A 12891-nucleotide genomic window follows, 5' to 3' on the forward strand; every position below is an offset into this window, starting at 1 on the left:
GCCAGGCCAAAGAGCAGTGAAAGTGCCCAAGCCAGAACCTCCTAAACCTGCCTTAGTGATAGAAGTGTCCCTAGAGCTGCAAAACGGCTACCCTCTAAAGATAAAGGCGCTGTTGGACTCAGGCAGCTCCTGCAATTTTATGAGCAAAGGGTTTGCAGCTGAACACCAGATATAGACGATCCCGTTAAGCAACCCCCTGCAGGTGACCACGATCGATGGCAGGGAGCTGTTGGGAGGAGAAGTCAGCTTGCAGACCGTCCCAATGATCATGAAGGTGGCAAGGCACACCGAACTGATAGCGTTTAATGTGGCCACCTTGGGAGGGGCTCCTATTATCTTGGGGATGAGCTGGCTGGCGTTACATGATCCGCTGGTGGGCTGGCATCAGAGAGTGGTTTCCTTTGGTTCCGCACATTGCTTAGAACACTGCAGGGAAGGAAAGGGTTCAGCAGGGGCCCAAGCTACCCTAGCAGGGACGGAAGTAACGGAGCAGGTGAAGGTACCACAACAATACGCAGATCTCAGCGACGTGTTCAGCGAAAGGGAAGCTGACCAACTACCCCCGCATAGACCCTTTGACTGTCAAATCAATTTACTCCCTGGGGCACAGCTCCCTGTAGGCAAACTGCACGCCATGTCAGACAGAGAGATGCAGGAGTTAAGAGAGTTTATTGACAAGAACCTGAAGCGAGGTTTCATCAGAGAGTCCAGAGCGGTGGGAGGCAGCCCAGTGTTTTTTGTGGATAAGAAAAACACGGACAAGCCGAGACTGGTGTGTGACTTCAGGGCTTTAAACGCAGTGTCAGAACCAGCGGCCTTCCCTATGCCCAGGATCGACGACATTTTGAACAGGGTGCGGAAGGGAAATATTTTTACAAAGCTGGACCTCAGGGGGGCGTACAACCTGATACGCATAAGGAAAGGGGATGAATGGAAAACCACCATGTTCACCCCTTTGGGAAGGGGAACCGGAGTCGGAAAACACCTGGGTCATGGCAGAGGATGTCAATGACGAGGTTTTAATAGAAACTTTTCATCAGAGGTTCCCACGTAAACCTCAGCCTGTGGCGAGGTTCCGGAGGGAATACTTTGCCACCACCGACGAAGAAGAGGAGTTGGAGGGGTTCCCAGATTCCGAGGAGGAGGAGGATTCAGCGAGCCGGAACGAAGACCGATGGAGGGAAATGTTCGAGACGTCTGAAGATGAAGAGGATTCTTTTCGGGGTTTTACCTCCTCACCGCCCAGAGGAGAGGGAATGGGAGGGGGTGAAGGGGGCCCTGGAGGGGAGGTGGATGTCAGGGAACTGCCATCGGAGGAACAGGTGGGGAAAGGGCTCACGGAGGCTGTGAGGGACTCAGCAGCTGAAGCAGGGACCAGCAGGGGGAGAGGTGGGTCTCTGGTGGAAAGTCTCACGGAGGCTGGGAGAGACTCAGCAGCCGAAGCAGGAACCAGCAGGGAAAGAGGTGGATCTCTGAGGGAAAGCGAGCAAGAGGGAGGGCTCAGGGACACGTCCAGCGAGAACAGTGGGGAGGTGTCTGAAGCTCCCATAGGGAGACCCATTCCTCGCCGGAAGCTGTCACGCCGTGAGTCCAGAAGACGTGTTTCCGTTAAGGAGCTTTTATGCTGGAAACGATTCCGAAAGCAACCACTGTCGGAATCTGCAAGTGACTAGAGCAGACATGTCTGAGGAGCTCTGTCACAGACAGAGGTTTGTGGATTTGCATAAACTCTGAGGGACTACGATTTTACGCACAAGCAGCTCATCATCCCATCACACTTGTAATGTCTGATATTTTATTATTTTTTAATATTTTGTTGGAAGCCGCCCAGAGTGGCTGGGGAAACCCAGCCAGATGGGCGGGGTATAAATAAATTATTATTAATTATTTTTATTTTTGTTGTTGTTGTTGTTACTACTACTACTACTTTGGAAGGGGTTTCATTTCCAGGAATATTTCCAGCTGGAAGCTAGAAGTCCTGGGAATTGCTGCCAGTAGCACCTAGGCACTCATTGGTGTCTCCCTTTGTGAGTCTCTGGGTGACCAGGACTCCATCCCTCCTGATGCACAGATTGGATTGTGGACTGACTCCTTTCCCTTCTTTGAAATTCTCTGCATACCTCAGCCGGAACGGCAAGGCAAAGCAAGTCACTGGCTTCTCTATGGGGAGGATAAAGCATTCCCTGTTGAATTTCTGCCTGTCACACAGCTAGTAAAAGTCACCGCAGCCATGTGTGGTGGGGAGAGAAAGCTGGTGGCATTCTCAGGGGGTGGGGAGTCTGCTTTCTTCCTAAACAAAATCTTGAAGGTATCACCACCTCCACGTGGCTTAAATTACTAACTTGCCGAGCCCAGGCGGAAGCAGGGAATTAAATGTACCGTAATTAAACGCTGACAGCTGCGTCAGAAAGTATGTCGTTCGACAGCCACGTGCCACGTAAATGACTGTCACATCCTTGAGCGCCCACGCGTCAGAGAGGCATCTTGGCTACAGGGAAGCAATTTGCTCTCCTTTGATGCCTACAGGGATCTGGGTCATCACATCAGCCCTCTCCCAAGTGAAAACTCGTGCACGCTGCCCTGACAGAAAAATTAAAAAAGTGCAACTCATAGTATCTCCCTAAGGAAAGTAGAATTCTGCAACTTATAGAAAAAATGCTGTGTTTTAATTGCACTCATAATGATGTTGATGTTTCTCTTGGCTTCTGTTCCCCAGCTCAAAGGAAACTGTGTAATAATAATAATAATAATTATTATTATTATTATTATTATTATTACTATTACCCCACCCACTCTGGGCATCTGCCAACAGATTAATAATAATAATAATAATAATAATAATAAAGGTAAAGGGACCCCTGAACATTAGGTCCAGTCTTGGCCGACTCTGGGGTTGCGGCACCCATCTCACTTTATTGGCCAAGGGAGCCGGCGTACACCTTCTGGGTCATGTGGCCACCATGACTAAGCCGCTTCTGGCGAACCAGAGCAGCGTACAAAAATGCCATTTACCTTCCCGCCTATTTATCTACTTGCACTTTGATGTGCTTTTGAACTGCTAGGTTGGCAGGAGCAAGGGACTAAGCAACAGGAGCTCACCCCGTCGCGGGGATTCGAACCTCCAACCTTCTGATCGGCAAGCCCTAGGCTCTGTGGGTTAACCCACAGCGCCACCCGCATCCCTAATAATAATAATAATAGGCGATAAAACATCAAACATTAAAAACTTCCCGATACAGGGTTGCCTTCAGATGTCTTCTAAAAGTCAGATGGTTGTTTATTTCCTTGACATCTGATGGGAGGGCATTCCACAGGGCGGGCGCCACCACCAAGAAGGCCCTCTGCCTGGTTCCCTGTAACCTCACATCTCACAGTGTGGGAACCGCCAAAAGGCCCTCCTTGGAGCTAGGCCTTAGTGTCCGGGCAGAACGATGGGGGCAGGGGGACAGATTGGTATAACGGCTTGATCTTATATTTTTTTAATTACGCATTGTTTGCTGCTTCCTATTTGCTAAGCACAGCCTGAGGATCAACTCCGGCCCGGAAACCCATGTCCCCACTGTGGAAGGACGTGTGGATCCAGAATTGGCCTCCACAGTCACTTACGGACTCATTGCTAAAACCGTGTTTATGGAAGACAATCTTACTCAGCTATGAGTGATTGATAAAGAAAGAGAAAAATAGGGAGGACTTGTCTGCTTGCCACCTCGAGCTCCTCGGAAGAAAAGAAGGATACGAACAGGAAAGATGAGCAGAGGAACAGATTCCAAGAAGCATCAGAACCAGAGGGGAGGAGATGGATGGCAAGAGAGGATGAGGATACTGGTGAGCTTTCACAACCGGATGTCAGATGCTCATCGAGACCCAACAAAGGCATTCCAGCGCCACAACCGTCCTACCTCGCAAGGTCGGCGCAACCCCTAGAACTAGGACAATCTGCCTGACCTATCGCCTTGGGCTCCTTCTTGGAATCTACTCCTCTGCTTCTCCTTCAGCATCTGTGCTGAAGAAGGTCATCAACTCAGGGAAGTGAATGACGGCTTGTGTTTCTTCCTCTGACTCAGGGGTCAGCAAACTTTTTCAGCAGGGGGCCGGACTATATATCCCTTAGACCTTGTGGGGGGCCGGGCTATATTTTGAAAAAACAAATGAACGAATTCCTATGCCCCACAAATAAGCCAGAGATGCATTTTAAATAAAAGGACACATTCTACTCATGTAAAAACACGCTGATTCCCGGACCGTCCGTAGGCCGGATTTAGAAGGCGATTGGGCCGGATCCAGCCCTTGGGCCTTAGTTTGCCTACCCCTGCTCGGACTCATCTGGCCAGAGAAAGAAACAGAAGCCTTCGTCAAACTGGTATTTGGTGGAGGGACAGTGGCTTTATCCTCCTTCCTGGATTTGCCCGGTTCCTCTTTTAAAGCCAAATGGACGAAACTGATGAACGGTGTCGAGATGGCAAAACTCACGGGAAGAATTAGAAACCAGGAAGAGGTTTAGCAGCATTAAGATAAATTCAGCTGTGCAAATAAGTTTCGACAGATGTAATAATGGAACACTGAACGGTTTTGTTTTTGTAAAATACGCAGGGATTTATGATATGCAAAATGAACCACGGAAAGGGAAGTCGTTGATATTTTAAGGATGTTGAAATAAGTATTTCAAATTGTAAAACAGAAAATTTAAACACACCCACCCACACCCAGGAAGAGGAGGTCTTTAATAAAGAATGGGGAAAGTTTATGATTTATTTTTGGGGGGGGGAACTATTGTAAACAATTACATACATTGGTAGGATTGACAGAAAACTTGTGGTAAAAACTTGAACTAAGGATTTATAAAAATAGACTTACGATAGAGATGCAGAGGGGGAAATCATTCTGTTCAGATCCACGGTGGGGGGAGGGAAGTCAGAAGGGGTTATATGTATATGTATTTAATCCATTCGTTTATGCAAAACAGAAAATACAAAAATAAATTATTATTTTTTTAAAAAGCCATCCAGGTTGGGGGCCGATCACTACCTCGTGTGGGAGAGAATTGCCAGAAATGAGGGAGATTTTCAAGGGGGGGAGTGATGGGCAGCAGCACACATGGCTTGGCTGGCAGGAGAGAGCCCCTTTTAGCCCTATAGGCACCTGCCCCCTAAGTGGTTGTCCTTGGGCTGAGAAGGGTTTGCCACCTCCGTGGGACGTGAAGTCACGGTGGGCCACGCCTGCTCCCAAATTCTGCAGCACCGACAATCACTGCGCTAAAGCATCCTCCACGTTGCTGCCATGGCAACCTGATCTGTGCTGAATGGGGCTTTGCAGAAGAGCAGCTGAAAGCCAGTTGCAGGCAGAGGACAGAGTCAGCCCCAATGGTCCATCTAGCTCAGTGTTGTCTGCACCGACTGGCAGCAGCTCTCCAGGGTTTCAGCCAGGGAATATATATCAGCCCACCCTGGGGGTGGATTGGGAACTGGACCTGAGACCTTCTGGATAACCACCGAGTTCTGAGCATTCCCTAAAAACAAAGCAAGATTCTAGTCCTCATGGTCTGGAACGAAAAGTTTAATCAGGAGCACCGGAAGTTGTTTCGTACTAATTCAATAGATAGCGACAGCCTGGAAGAACGCTTGGCCTTGTCTACACGCACTGACTGGCAGAAGCTTTCCAATGTGGGGAGCTTTCAATCGCCCTAAGATGAGATTCTTCATCAATGCAAGAAGAAGAATAGTTTGGATTTGATATCCCGCATTATCACTACCCGAAGGAGTCTCAAAGCGGCTAACATTCTCCTTTCCCTTCCTCCCCGACAACAAACACTCTGTGAGGTGAGTGGGGCTGAGAGACTTCAGAGAAGTGTGACTGGCCCAAGGTCACCCAGCAGCTGCATGTGGAGGAGCAGGGAATCGAACTTGGTTCACCAGATTACGAGACTACCGCTCTTAACCACTACACCACTCTGGCAAGGAATCGAACCCAGAACCTTTCAGAGAATCATCGAGTTGGAAGGGACCCTGAGGATCCAGGCTTCCTCAGTCTCAGCCCTCCAGATGTTTTTTGGCCCATGATCCCTAGCTAGCAGGACCAGTGGTCAGAGATGATGGGAACTGTAGTCTCAAAACATCTGTCTCAATCAGAAAATCCATGCTGATTTAAATTCTCACACGTCCTTCTATAACTTGAGCACCAGATTATTTGTAAAGGAACTGTGGTTTTTAAAAGAAACCCGTGGGTAACGGAAGGATTCCCATTTTCTTCCTGAGCCCCACGACCATTTTCAGCCCCACCACCAACTCCATTTTGTACCGACTCAACAAAACAAGTCTCCTTTAAACCTCCAGTGGGACGGGGACATTGCGGGTTTGTTAATATATGCAGATGTTTTAGCTGATTAAATCAATCCATTCAATGGATCCATTAATCATCTGAGTCTGTGTGCAGTTCCCAAATGCACATCCAAAGCGCTTGGAAAACAGAGGTTTATTTCTGAATAAATATGCCCAGAATTGTAAATTTTTCTGACGGGTTGGACAGCAACACACACACAAACACGCTTTTGCTGTGAAGCATGTTGGAAATAAAAAATTCTGCATTCAGTCCTCCTGGAAAAATCCGTGCAATACACCTTTCGCTCTCGATACAGAGGGCCAGAGATATCCATTCCCTGCACTGGTCCCGACCCAATCATCTTGTTACAATCCTGTACTATGGAAACACCAGACCAAAGCAAACTGAACATGTACAGAGTGCCCAGTCTGCGCCAACATCAGCCACAAAAACCCCATTCTGAGATTACCAGCCCTCACTTTTGCCTACAGCCGGTCATTGCAAATACCCTGAAATGCAAGTGGTAAATGGGGAATGAAGGAAACAAGGCAGAATGGAATCAGAGCATTTCAGGGTCGCAAAGGGGACCCTCGAGCTCATGTAGTCCAACCCACTGCTCGGTGCAGGATCTGCAATGCAGGATGAGTCTGCTGCCTCCAAATACAGGCTGTTCCCCTGTTGAACAGCTCTCCTTACAAGTAGGAACTGCCTCCTGCTGTCTTGCTGAAATATACTTCGCTGTAATTTTTGAGCGCCGGGTTCAAATCCCGACCTGTGGAGCGACAGAGAACAAGTCTGCTCCATCTTCTATGTAACAGCCCTCCAGCTATTTGGAGACGGCTGTCATTTCCCTAACCCTTAAACGTCTTTCCTGCAAGCTAACCACACTTAGCTCTCTTTCAGCTGTGGCTTCACGCATGACCTGGTATTCACGTCCCTTGTTTTCCTGGCTGCCCTTCCTCTAGGTTCCAGTTTGTCAACACCCTCCTTCAAATGTGGCATCCATAACTGGAGGCAGTACTCCTTGGAAAAAGAAGAGGCGAGAGTGCCCCTGAGCATGTCCAGAGTGCATTTCCCTCACCACCGGTGGATAACTATGGAACGTCTCCCGCATGAGTGATCAGGAGAAAGGTTTTTCAGATCATAAAGACAAATGGAGTCCTTCTGTTTCCTAGGAATCCAACACTATATCTACCATGGAAAATGGTTGTGGGTCTACAAAGCTCTTCATTCTCTTGGGACCAATGAAAACAAAAAGAGCCTTCTTGGAAGAGGGGAAAGCTGAGGAATTCTGCCCAGTGTCCTGTTACCAACAGATGACAGCCAGGTATTTTTTGATGCCCCCAAGCAGGAGGCAACAGCAACGCCCTTGATACCTGTCTCCAGCATCTGGTACGGCAAGGTGCACTGCGCCTGACTGTGGAGGTTCTATTCAGGTGTGGTGGCTAAAAGCAACTGACAACCCTCACTCGCCAGCCAGTATTTATTTATTGTTAAATAAATGACTGTGTCTAAAGAGGTCTGTCAACCGACTGCTAAGTAGAAACCCCATGCTCAGGAGCACTCTACCTGGAACAAGATGCAGAAGAACTTTTTGCACAACAAAGCGCAGGCGTTCTGGTAGCCCTCTGTCAGCAGGAAGGGAGAGACGCAAGCTGAACGACGTGTGTGCGGCAGATGCCCACCGGGAAGACCCCCCCCACACACACAAAAGGGTGGTGTTTTGCCGGCAAATGTCCCGTTCCTATCCGGCAGAGAGCTATTCCTGGGTGCAATGCGACGCAGGCACCCTGGAGACTCTGAAGCAGCCGTTTCCGAGAAAGAAGTGTTTTGGAACGACAGGCATAAACCACATGGGTAACGGCAGTCAACATTCTGGGCATCTGCCAAAGTCCTAGTGGGCACTGCTGGTCTGTGCCCAGCTGCTGCCCTCTCTGTCTCCCTTGGTGGCTGAGGATCCTGACCCCCACACCACCAGTTAGAAGCCCCCTTTCCCCCAGACAGCATCTTGACAGCCCCCCTGCAAAAAATAAATAAATCTGGGGTTGCCCAGCCTTGAAACAGAGCTTTTATGCCCATCCCCAAAGAAGCAGAATGTTTGGCATCGAGCAAAATCAGTGCAAACTGGCAAAATCCAAATGCCAGGTGTTTTTTAAAAAAAGTAGACTATTCCCTGCAGCTTTTCCAGGTCATAGGATTAGCCCTGCTAGGCGGGTTCAAAGGTCAGGGGGTTCTGGGCAGCGACACACCAGCCCCTCCCCGACCCCCCACCCTTCCTCGGCTGGGGATCTCACAACTATTAAATCTCCCAATTCCTGTGCATGGGAGAAGGCTCTGGGTTCAATCCCTGGCCTCTCCCATTTCAAAGGATCTGGCAACGAAGAGGACCCTTCGCCCTGCCCAAGACAACCCCAGAGAGCAGCTGCCGCTCAGAGCGGGCAACACTGGGTGTAGGCAGGCCGGTTTTCTGGTACAAGTCAGTTTGCGACATTTCCTTGCATTTCGGCTTTCGAGCTGAGCAGCACAAGCCAGCAAATAATCCGTCAATAGCAGAGCATGAGACTCTCAGTCTCCGGGTTGTGGGTCCGAGCCCCACGTTGGGCAAAAGATTCCTGCGTTGCACGGGGTCAGTCTGGATGACCCTCGGGGTCCCTTCCTACAATTCCATGATTCTCTGATCAGCAAGAGACATCAGAAAAGGTGATGGAGAAAAACCAGCCTGGTTTTACTGTGCGTGCGTATCAATGACGCAGAACTATTAATTTTTTAGAAAAGAAGAGCAAAGATTCTCTCCTTACCCCACAATGTAGGCCATGATGGAGAGCTGGACCACTCGGTAGAGCACTCCCACTTTCTTGTTCTTGGCGATGACATATTTCTCCGTCTTATAATCAAACAGCGACAGGCAGAGAGCTTTCCAGGCCACCTGCCCCATCCTCTCCCGGCTGGCTCAGCATCTGAAGGAGGAGAAGGATGGGCAGGGGTGGGGAGGAAGGGGGGGAAATAAAAATAAAAAAGACAGGTGGGGAGGAATTAGCCACGCACGTGTTTCTCCTGGAAAGCTGAAACGACAGCTCCGGTTCAGCTCTGCTGCCGAGTCCTGCTACGCTTGCTCTGATCTGAATTTTCGGTGGCAAGGGAGAGCTCAGCTGAGCATAGATCTCACAATAGCAGCAGCAGCAGCAGCAGCAGCCCTTGCTGGTTGGACAAGGTATGTGGAAGAACCACCTTCCTTCTGCCGCCTGTGATGGAATCTCAAGGCTGAGTCAGAAGGTCTCCGGCCTTTGCAAGCCTGCAATAATAGCTCTGCAGGAGGAGAAAGCCAGCCACCTTTGCCTTTTCACAACCCAGTTTTTGCAAAAACGACCCCCTTGCGATGCTCTGCTTTTAGACATATGGCAAAACGTTCCTAGCGTTCATCCAGGTTTGGGGTCCTTAATCTGGAGAGGCTATTAAGCCTATTTGTGGCCTCTTTTTATGCATTTTTGCTCAGCTTTTTAAGACGGGTGGGATGAATTAGTTCTGCCCTTTGCAGATGCACTTTTTTCCAGTGTTTTATTGTATGCTGCAAACATGTGATGGAAAGCACATTTTGAGTACGTTTACCCCTCCCCCCCAAATAATCCTGGGAACTGTTGTTTGTTAAGGGTGCTGGGAGTTGTAGCTCAGGAGTGTGTGTGTGTGTAAATTACAGATTCTTTATTGGAAGTAGATTGTGCTTTAAATGCATTTTAATTGTATGCTGTGTAGGCAGGCTTCTTTAAGATTTTATGCTTGGTTTTAAAGTTTGTTTGACTTTGTAAGGCCTTCTCACTTTCATTCATGACAAAAATAAATAATAAAAGGAATAAATATTTTTAATAATGATCGTGCAGGAACTGAAACACAGCTACCCATTAGAAATTCACCTTTCCTGAATGTTGTGAGCGACGCTGTTCTCCAACCAGTGTTTACGAAAATGCGTTATTAGGGCAATGCATTCATAAAATAGAATACAATTCAGTCAACAACATACAATTTATTTTAACAGTAGAGAAAGTTGCTTTACCAAAGATGTGTGTGTTATTCAAAGCTGCATACAAAAAAAATGTGTTTATTGGGACAGATTTGCACTAAATGGCTTCCAAATTTCACGAGGATTTAAAAAACAAAAATGCACATGTTGTTGCAAGAATGTGAAGAGTTGAATTCAAGATTCGAAAAATAAAAATCTGAAAGAACCAGAACTTCCATCTCCATCCCTTTCTGCCACATTTACAGTGATACCTCGGTTCTCGATCGTAATCTGTTCCGGAAGACCGTTCGAGTTCTGAAAAATTCGAGAACCGAGGTGCAAAGGTCTGGCTGCAAATGCAATTGAGAAAACTGGAAAATACGCAGCGTGTCTCTTCCGGCTCTACTTCGAAATGCCGTTGGGGAACGAACCCGGAATCTCCAAGTTACAGTGGTGCCTCGCAAGACAAAAAGAATCCGTTCTGTGATTCTCTTCGTCTAGCGGTTTTTTCGTCTTGCGAAGCAAGCCCATTGACGGATAAGCGGATTAGCGCTATTAGCGGCTTTTAGCGGCTTATCTGCTGATCGGATCAGCTGATAAGTGGCTTAGCGGCTGAGAAAAAGGGGGGAGGGGAAAAACCCAGCAGGAACTCGCAAGACATTGTCGTCTTGCGAAGCAAGCCCATAGGAAATTCGTTTTGCGAAGCACCTCCAAAACGGAAAACTTTTTCGTCTAGTGAGTTTTCAGTCTTGCGAGGCATTCGTCTTGCGGGGCACCACTGTATCCTGGTTGGTGTCTTTGTTTTTGTCCAAGGGAGCCCTCGGATTTTTCCGTTAACATCGAGGACACAAAAACAGCCAGGCAAAAACACTTGAGGAGGGTAGAAAGGAAGACCAGTTCTTGGTGCATCCTGGGAGCCTGGGGGAAATTCCCAGGGCCAGCTTGAGAGACCTGAAGGGCCACATTTCCCCGCCTCTGCCTTCAAGGCAGCCCCAAGGCCTGGTCAACGACACCCTCCGAGTTAATGCTAGATTGATGTGCAGTTCCTATTATGACTGCCATTACCGTTCCCATGAGAATAAATTTTGAAGGCAACAGCTCAGAGTCTCCAGTCGGAGCGGCTGAGCCGAGATGGCGAAGCATTGCAAAAAACATATACAGCAATGTTGACATTGCCCTTATGTCCGCCAGAGAAGTGATTTACTGGAAACGGTGGCGAGGAAAGATAACAGCCTCATCATAATGAAAACGGGACCCTTTCAGCATTGTTTAACACCCTGGCTCTGCTGTTCGCTGCTCGGAACGAGGCCTTCCTTGCGCACAAAACGGCGAGGTGTCACTCGTTTGGCTGATTTATATATTTGAAGAAAATTATGGGATGCCAATGGTCCAGCTGCCGCTGAGCATCGGAAGCATCTGTCTATCTATTCTGTTTTTCAATTTCCAGTTCACTTCAAGAGTGTGACTTATGAGATGGAGATTGCTTTCTTCTTCAGCTGGATTTATCTGACTCGCCTTTCAAATAGTTTATTCTTGGTCTTCTTTCACAGAGCAGTTTAGGCAGTTCTCCAAGCCTTCTGCTCCTTAGGCCCTGGCTCCACCATTAGGCAAAGACAGGTGGCATCAGGGGCTGCTCCTTCCCCGCCCGCCCCCCAGCTATTCCCCTTTATTGTCTCACCATGGAGTGTTGGGGACATACTGGCACTAGCCAATAGGCGCCTTTTCCGCAGCAGTCTTTTCAATGGCTCAGATGAACTGTCCGGAAGCTTGGCAGGACTGGTTTATTCTCCCCCCACCTATCAGCCCCCCTAGAGATAACAACAACAACAACAACAACAACAACATATTTATACCCTGCCCATCTGGCTGGGCTTCCCTAGCCACTCTGGGTGGCTTCCAACAAAATATTAAAATACAGTAATGCATCAAACATTAAAAGCTTCCCTGAACAGGGCTGCCTTCAGATGTCTTCTAAAAGTCTGGTAGTTGTTTTTCTCTTTGACATCTGGTGGGAGGGAGTTCCACAGGGCGGGTGCCACTATCGAGAAGGCCCTCTGCCTGGTTCCCTGTAACTTGGCTTCTCACAGCGAGGGAACCGCCAGAAGGCCCTCGGAGCTGGACCTCAGTGTCTGGGCAGAATAATGGGGTGGAGACGCTCCTTCAGATATACTGGACTGAGGCCATTTAAAGCTTTAAAGGTCAGCACCAACACTTTGAATTGTGCTCGGAAACGTAGAGAAAGAGAAAATGTACAGCATTCCCTCTAACAATAATAATCATAATTATTATTTCATTTCTATACTGCTTTATATTTTTAAGAAAAACAACACAAAGTAGTGTTGGTTGGCATCCATCTGTATTGGGAAGGTGAAATCAATTCGTTGGAGAGTCACAGCACCTGCTGTGGCTGTAGAGACCGATACAGGAGAGACATGTTTTGTTGCAGCTGCGGAAGAGGAAGGTATCCGGTTGTGTTGCTGCTGCAGATACACCATGGCATTTCTTCTCTCTGCGCTCTCCCCAGAGGGCATTCCTCCTCTGGTCACTGCTATGGATGCACAACCCGACTTAAGCCTTATACA

General features: G+C 48.3%; 1 protein-coding gene across 1 annotated transcript in view; it reads right to left on the reverse strand.

The window, feature by feature from the left end:
• Positions 1 to 9835, reverse strand: part of P2RX5 (purinergic receptor P2X 5) — a 38299-nt gene extending 28464 nt beyond the window's left edge. The window contains exon 1 of the mRNA XM_081172171.1: positions 9114 to 9835. Coding sequence (XP_081028297.1) covers positions 9114 to 9250 — 137 coding nt within the window. The 5' untranslated portion in view covers positions 9251 to 9835. The remainder of the gene's footprint in view (positions 1 to 9113) is intronic.
• Positions 9836 to 12891: the final 3056 nt, after the last annotated feature.

Source organism: Podarcis bocagei (genome assembly GCF_964188305.1).
Source record: "Podarcis bocagei genome assembly, chromosome: 15".
Lineage (NCBI taxonomy): Eukaryota > Metazoa > Chordata > Lepidosauria > Squamata > Lacertidae > Podarcis > Podarcis bocagei.